The sequence below is a fragment of the Nomascus leucogenys genome, chromosome 2 (genome assembly GCF_006542625.1).
Source record: "Nomascus leucogenys isolate Asia chromosome 2, Asia_NLE_v1, whole genome shotgun sequence".
Taxonomy (NCBI): domain Eukaryota; kingdom Metazoa; phylum Chordata; class Mammalia; order Primates; family Hylobatidae; genus Nomascus; species Nomascus leucogenys.
The window spans coordinates 131,575,919-131,584,437 of NC_044382.1; the positions used below are offsets into that span (position 1 = coordinate 131,575,919).

At 34.7% G+C, this 8,519-nt stretch overlaps 1 protein-coding gene across 5 annotated transcripts in view; it reads left to right on the top strand.

Moving 5' to 3' along the window:
• Positions 1–8,177, top strand: part of CSNK1G3 (casein kinase 1 gamma 3) — a 104,673-nt gene extending 96,496 nt beyond the window's left edge. For all 5 annotated transcript variants that reach the window (XM_012505562.2, XM_030818369.1, XM_030818370.1 and 2 more), the window contains one exon: positions 5,752–8,177. In XM_012505562.2, the coding sequence (XP_012361016.1) occupies positions 5,752–5,806 (55 nt within the window). In that variant the 3' untranslated portion in view covers positions 5,807–8,177. The remainder of the gene's footprint in view (positions 1–5,751) is intronic.
• The last annotated feature ends 342 nt before the right edge of the window (positions 8,178–8,519 follow it).

Consider the following 8,519-nt stretch of genomic DNA (forward strand, 5'->3'; position numbering starts at 1 on the left):
GAACAGATTATCATATGTTTTGTAATATGATGATTATTAAGATATGTCAAAGTTTGTGTACCATTAGGTTGGTTGGAAAGTATACTAACAACTTTTATATAATGGTTCTCAACCTTGATTTCACATTATAGTCACCTAGGGAGTTTTAAAAATGTACTAATACTTAGGCTGTATTTTCAAGGTTTCTGATTTTACTAGTTGGTCTATGGTGGGGCCTGGTTATCAGTATTTTTAAAAAACTTCTCAGGTGACTCTAAGGAGCAGCCAGGGTTAAGGATCATTGGCCTAATACAAAGTATTACATGATTAGCACTATAGGAGAGGGATAATTTTTATTGGAGTTCAGAAAATGGAGTATGTCCTTCTAGTTGGGAAGATCAGAGAAGTCCTCATGCATTTACACTAGTTCTCAAAAGATGAGAATGATTTGGCAAGGGAAATGGGTAGAAGGAGTCAGAGAGAAGAGGTTGGAGCAAGGAAAGAATTGAACCAGTCCGAGGAGTAACTCATGCAGGCAGAGAATATATGAACACATTTATGAAAACTGAGATAGGCTAATTTCCCAATCTCAAAGGGCCTTGGTAGCCAGTAAACAAATTTGGACATTACCTTTCTCAGCACAAGAAAGGAAGCCAAGAAACGACATGTGATTTTAAGCCAAGAAATGATATGATCAGGTTGATCCTTAGGAAAATTAATTTGGCAGCAGTTTTGAGGCTTATGTCACTTCCTGGGGTTCAACTGTTTGCAGAAAATGGTTTAAAAATATAAATTAAGTTTTCCTATGAAACTAGATGGATAATTTATATTTTGGGTTAGTATTCTCTAGTAAACAAACTATTCCTTAAAAAATGTTTTAAGATTACGGTATTGGACCGTTTGTTTAGTTTCTATAATACTAAGTGTTCAGGACTTTGATAGTCTCTAGAACTGTAAAGATAAGTAAAGAATAATATATTTCCTCAAGAGATCAGTTCAGTGAGGAAGAGAGAGGTATAAAAATTATAATACAAAGTGACAGAGACTGTATAACTCTTTTGAGAGAAAGCAAATGGATTTTAAGTGGAAGGAAGAGCATGTGCAAAGATACAGAGTTAAGAAATCCCACGTGGTGTGTTCTGGGAATGACAAGGAGATTTTTGCCTTTTCTTACTTTTCCCTTCCTTCCATTCATAGTATAGGCCACCTGGGAAGGAAGCCTAATGGAGGATGAGACTAAAAGGAGGGTGGAAATAGGTTAGGAAGAAAATTCTGAAGAGCTGTGTGAACTTAATGCTTTAGTCAATGGAGAATCATTGATGAGATTTAAGTGGAAAAGGGCATGGCCATATTTATGATGGGGGCAATTTGGATGGCAGATTGGAGAGAATAGAGACTTAGACTGGGAAGTCCTTTAAAAGGTGCTTAGCAGTGGTGGAGGCAAGTTGAAAAGTTCAGAACTCAGCCAACATGAGAAGATTGGAAAATTTTGAAAGTCATTTCAGACTTAAGGGACTAATTGCAAGTGGATAGGGAGGAAGAAATTGGAGATGAAGATGGGCCTGCAGGCTTTTGGTTGGAGTAATTTTGTAGATGATCTTGTTCTCTGATCTAAACTCTTCTTGCTTAGCTAAAATAAATAAAATCAAGAGATCCAGAGATATGAAATTACACTTCAGGTTTAAACCTTAAGGGGAAATATTCTTTGTCAAAGAATTAAAGATTAGATGCCATAAAACATACTTTCTGTACACTCATCAACCAGGTCAGGAGAAGCTAGGTTCTGGAGTCCTGTGTGGGTAGTTCTAGGAGCTACCAACAGTCTCTCGACCAAAGGATGAGCAATGAGTCATCTTAGAAGGGATAAATAAGAACATCATATGCAGATAGGGAAACATCCTTCAGTTTCTGGGTGGATTTGAGAGAAGGAAGTATATGACAGATATATGAAGAAAAAGGCAATGAACAAAGGAGAAATGGTGGTGCAGTGTCAATAGCAAAAGCCTTTGTGTGCTTTAGGACTTTGATCCGTTTTGATCTCCTGTTTGTTGCCTAATTGTATTTAAAGAAACTAAGGTTGTTGCTAAAGTTCATCATAAGTAGGACTTAACATATATTCCCAAAGAATTTTAGAGTAGAGATGTAGCTTCAGATTTTGAGAGGCTGAGGCGGAAGGATTGCTTGAGCTCAGGAGTTTGAGACCAGCCTGGGTAACATAGTGAAATGTTGTCTCCACTAAAAATAATGAAAAAAAAAAAATTACCAGCTCGGCGCCTGTAGTCCCAGCTACTCAGGAGGCTGAAGTGGGAGGACCACTATTAAATAAGTACTAACTTTGTGCCAGTTTGCTGGGCTATAACTGTGAGCAATCCTTTATGAAGCTTAAATTCTAGTGCAAAGACAGATAATAAATAAATAAAATAATTTCAAAGTAGGAGTAAGTTATTACAGAAAAATAATAGTGTGATCAAGTGGCTACATGGGAGCAGTGCTGTTTCAGATTAAGTGCTAGGGAAGAGGAAGCAATTGAGATGAGACCTGATTTCTTAATCTCTATGACTATAAATTAGCTGTTTCTGTAATTACTTTTATCTTAAGAAATAAGCCATAAGGTTAAAACATTAATTTACTTCCTAACTTCTATAAATATATCATATTTTGAGAACCTCTCTCTTGTCTATTTGGATGCATTTGTATTTGGATGCATTTGTATCACATAAGGCAATGCTGTCCTCTGGTGGTAGTAACTTTAATAGCATGCCAGCTTTACTTTTGCAAATCTTTATAAGGATGTGTTCTTTATTTAGTGGGATTTATTTAAAATAGATGTCCTTTTTAGATTGTGTTTGAATTTAAGGGCCATTAGAATTTATTTGAAAATCTTATTTATTCTCAAAGAAATGCTTGGCGTAGTTCAGTAAAACACTGTTGAAGGAAAGATTACTTAAGTGTAAAGAACTCAACTCTCAGAACTCAACTCTCAGAACTCTCAGTACTGGAAATACAAACTAAGCAAAGTAAATTGCTGATACAAGTGTAGAAAATTTGGGACTTGGTCTTGTTCATCAAAATGTGTATTACATTAAATCGCCCATTTCAAAGGGCTAATACAATTTTAGAAAATTTTGGAAGAATCTACTTTGGAATTTGAAAAGACGGTGTTTAAGAATAGTGAACATTATTAAAGGAATTTTATATCAAACAACAAATTTCCATTGAAACATGGCCATATTCTTAAATTTAATATTCTAAGTATTTGGTCTGTCACTTCTAAATACCTATTTTTATGTCTTGCTTTCTGCTATTTGGATATTTTTCTGCTCTTTTCTAAGTCTTAAATTTAAAGGTTCATTTGGAGTAAAGGATTTTATCTTTTAGAAAGTAATTGAGATTTGAGAAATATTAGGTAGCTAACAGTTAAAAATAAATTTGACTTATTTTTTAAAATCCAGAACAAATCTCTTACATGTGTAGTCTTGTACTGTGGCAGCTCTTCTCTAGGCTCTTGACTGGGTAATCCATTTCAGTCCTTTCTGCTAGTCACCTCCATGAGAGTAAAGTTGATAAACATTCATCATTACATATATTTCTAGTTGAATCTTTATCAGCTGATCCACAATTTTAAATTATTTACATTCCATGGTCTAGTCAGTGTGTACTGTTTGGTTTACTTAAAAAAAAAAAAATGCAGTTGTGTAATTTGGTTTTCAGTACCCTCATGGTGGTTTCATAATTATGGCAGAAATCACAATAAATAATTTAAAATTATTTTTTACTAAAGATAATGTGGGTAGAGAGATTATGTAATTTAACTGGACAGTGTAGATGTCTGTTTACATTTATTTCACAGAAGTATATAAAACATACCTGGTAGTCATTTTATATTCTGTAATCTTTTGCCGGGTGGGACACCTGAAGCTATTTTTTTTTTTTTTTTTTTGAAACAGAGTCTTACTCTGTCGCCCAGGCTGGAGTGCGATGGCACGATCTTGGCTCACTGCAACCTCCGCCTCCTGGGTTCAAGTGATTCTCCTGCCTCAGCCTCCTGAGTAGCTGGGATTACAGGCGCCCGCCACCACGCCTGGCTAATTTTTGTATTTTTAGTAGAGACAGGGTTTCACCATGTTGGTCAGGCTGGTCTTGAACTCCTGACCTTGTGATCTGCCCACCTTGGCCTCCCAAAGTGCTGGGATTACAGGCGTGAGCCACCGCTCCTGGCCAAAACTATTCTTTTATGAATATAGATTGGTAAGAATTATAGAAACACCTTTATAAGGTCATATTAGACACAGTCTGAATTGGCAGCTCTCGGTGATGAAATCAGCATGTATATAGATATACTTTGCCTTTATTACAAAATATGATTTATAAACATGCCTACATACCCACAGAGGACTTCAGTGGAAACCAGGGATACCCAACCATGCTTGCCTGTGCCAAAAGTAAACTCAACCTTAGGAAGGGGGTGACTGTTCAAAGGTTAAAAGAAAAGGTGCCTAACTATATGTAGTGTCTGTCATGTTGTATATTCTAATAGACTGACTCTTTTATATCTGGAAGGGGAAAATGCCGTACCTTCATACCTTTATTTGAAGGATTGTGAGGCTTTTAAGATAGATATGTATTTAATTTTTTTCTGGTGGGAGCAGATCAGTGATTCTAATTTTTCAGTTCACAGCATTTTCCCACAGCAGCCTTGATGTGTTCATCTCCTCTTTTAGAGACAGGGTCTTGCCCTGTCACACAGACTAGGGTTCAGTGGCACAATCACAGATCAAACATTCCTCCTGCCTCAGCCTCTCAAGGAGGTGGGGTAACAGGCGGGTGCCACCATGTCCAGTGCGTGCGTGTGTGTGTGTGTGTGTGTATGTATGTATGTGTGTATAATATATGTGTGTACATTTATATATGTATGTGTGTGTATATATATATATTTAGAGATATTTGTGTATGTGTATATATAGTTAGAGAGAGAGAGGTATTTAGAGATGGGGTCTTGCTGTATTGTCCAGGTTGGTCTTGAATTCTTACCTGAGCTCAAGCAGTCCTCCTGCCTCGGCCTCCCAAAGTGCTGGGATTACAGGCATGAGCCACTGTGCCCAGCCAAGATTTTTTTTCACCTAGAAATAAAAGTCAGGATTATATTGTTTTGCATATACAGTTTTGACTTGTAAAATGGAGTCACCTCAATTGTGCTACTTTAAATATTAAGCATAGTTTTTATCTTAACTAAACTTTCAATAAGCTTGACCTTCTTTAACCCTTAAAGAGTGCAAAATTGCCAGTCTTGACATTCTATATAATGTATTTTCTGTCTTTCACTTTTTTAATATGATGGAAAATGTTGTTGACTAGTGTATATTGGAGTGTCTTTTTATTTTTGGAGTCTAAACTGATTATTGGTGAGGATAAGCTCCCCAATGTTACGATCATTATTGCCTTCCTAATGGCTTCAACAATCACATAAAAATATCAAGGAGAAAGGGTGAGAATGCATAGAATGAAATTCTTAATTAATCTCAGTGAAAAACCTTTTGAATTTAATGGCTCCTTTTTATGTTGCATAGAATGTCTTGCTATTCTTAAAAGGCATGCGAATGAAACATAATAGTAATAGCTCTGCCATATTTTCACTAATACGTATGCTTCATTGGTGTAATCACTGTTTATCTTGCACTAGCCTGTTGCTTTTTATGATCATTTAAGTTAAAGTGATACAGTCAACTTTGTGACATTTTAGTGCTTTTAAAATAGTGTTTCCCTCATCTGCAGGTGCTGCTGTTTTTTCAAACGAAGGAAAAGGAAAACCATACAGCGCCACAAATGACTCTGGACACAGACAGATCCTGGGGAGTTACTTACATGTTCATCTGCTGTCTTGTGATTAAAATCATCTCTGTAGTGACCACATATATTTTCAAGGACTCACTCTTAGAAACAAAAATGTCATACTTTCATACTTCATTTTGTGGTTGTCTTACATTCTTTTTTCTTTTTTCTAATTTGACTTTTATGGAAGCTTTAAAGTTTTGTCAAAACATGAGTGCTTTGCCCATCAGTGAATGGAATAGACCAATGAGGTGGTATTGATGAGTATAGTTCTATAGAACATTTTCCAGAAGTTCTTCTGTTGTAGAAAGCAGTACAGTATCTTAAGTGTCAACCAGTTAAATACCTAATCTGGTTTTTTATAACTTCTGTAAGAGCATAATCAAACAGGAATTTTCTTCTCTCAGTGGATAATACAACAGAGAAAACAGAGTTGCCCAAATATTTAAAAGAAGTCATTCCTTGAGAAGTTCATATTTTGTGACATCTGCATTGATTTCAGTATTACTGATGGTACTGTTATTCATAAGTCATATTAACATTCTCTCTGTGAAATCATGGTACAGTCACTGCCCAGAGGTACTGAGGAAAAAGCAATATGGGTTCGGCAGATGGTGGTGGTAAAATGAATCTTAAGGAGTGTGGTAAATATGTGCTCCGCTTTTGTTGCATCACTATGTGAAGTACTGTTTGCAGAAGTGGCAAAAGCGCTTATTTTTAAAAATGCAAAATATTTGTACAGTGTAACTTTATGCTTCCAACTAATAATGTATGTTAGACAGCAAGAAATGAATACTTTAAAAAGTGATATATGTTGGAGTTATAAAGAAATACACTAAGGAGAGGTAGTAAATGTGAACCTTGTTGCAATGTATAAGGTGGAAGCCTAAAGAAATCTCACTGAAACTTACTGCTGAATGATTACAGTCTCCCTTAAGCAGAAAACTTTGGATGTGCCATGCAATGGTGTCTGTGTAATTATTTTGCTCTTTGATAAAAAAAAGACCCCCAGCAATAAAAAGTGGGTCACTCTATGCCCTCTGTGCACATTAGTCTCTTGTATTCAACTTTGCTGATTCTCTGGAATTTTCCTACTCTTTAGCATAATTTTGATGATTGAAAAATATTTTGGAAAGGATGGGTCAGGTGCTTTGCCTCCATAGTCTTTTGAAGTGCCTGCATATGAACAAAAAAAAAAAAAAAAAAAAAAATTCTGTAAAAGAAGCCCATTCCACTTTTCAAGTATGCTTTGTTTTAAGCCATAAAGACACACATCTAGTTTTGTCACATTCTACTAGCCAGAATTTTGAAGAAGGGTTAAAACAAAGACTGGCTAGAAAGATAATTATTTTGAACAAATCTCATATTTATCTTTCATTTATAAAATTGTTACTTATTCCTTCCATGCAGTCTCTTCGTTGTCTTTAAGTGTGTGCCTCCAGGCATGCTTATTTATTTTTATTGTCTCAAGGTAACATTTAAGATGTATATTAAAGTAAATCTACATTTTTTTACTTCATTATTGCATTTACAGGGATTTAATTGTACTTCGTAATTTATTTTTCTTATTAGCCAAAAATTTAATGCGTTTTTTTTTTTTTTGATGAATTAGGCACCCACATGAACACCACAAATCAGGACATTGTTTATCATTGTTGCTATGAATCCTATGAATGATCTTTTTTTTTTTATTTTAAAGACCTACACTTAACCTACAAAACATTTGCTGTATAATTTGGTCAACAGTTTCTATCTATCTGTATACCGTCATGATGTCTTAAATTGCAGGAGTTACATACTGAGTTTATATTTTTATTTGCTTTGAGCAAGGTAGATGAACGTTTTGGCCATTATAATGTGAAACCACTTCTTCTTTCTTTACAGTATTTGACCAAATTTGTGTGTCTATGATATTTGTAAATACATGCGAATATCTGTATTTCTTATCATAAACCTATTTAGTTTTATTCTCAGTAGGGTTTTTTGGATTGTACAGTGTTTATATGATCTGAACTCCTTATACATAAGAAGGTGTGTATATTAATCCAATTATGGACTTAAAATATTTTAAAAGTATAAATACCCTTATTTGCTGCAAAGACCAGTGTGTAGGCATTTGCTTTTTAGCAATATTTTTAAGTGCTCCATTTTAATGCCAAGGAATAAGTCTTTTGGCAACAAAAACTGGTCAATAATAGGTAATGCAGGTATGTTCAGGTTAAGCCAACAATGTTTTGCATTTTTATGCTTATTTTCTGTCAACACTAATGAAGTCAACATTGCCTGAATGTCTGAATAATGAAACACATCCCTGTTTAAAAGTATGTAACTGAAAAAGAAATAAAAAAAATAAAAGTAGTTTTTTTAAACTTGCTCTTTCCCATTTCCTCTAAAGATGGGTAAAATAATGTCACTCCCTAATTTAAGATAGGAATTTTAAAAATTTGGTTTATTTAGTCTGTTACATATGAGAAGCAGAGCTAAAGGAATATGCTTTTGTTACTTTGTTTATGTTTTGTTTTGCTTTCTTGAAATCCAGTGGTAAAGAGCACACACTAAGAAGGATCTAAGCTTTCTTTAATATTAAAAAAAAGTATACTTCTCTGAACTGTTTAATAGCGCAATAATTAAATACATCTTCTGATAAATTAAGTTTGTGCAGGAATGGAGATCTTGTTTCTTATCTTGACAGCATGGGAAATATATAAAGC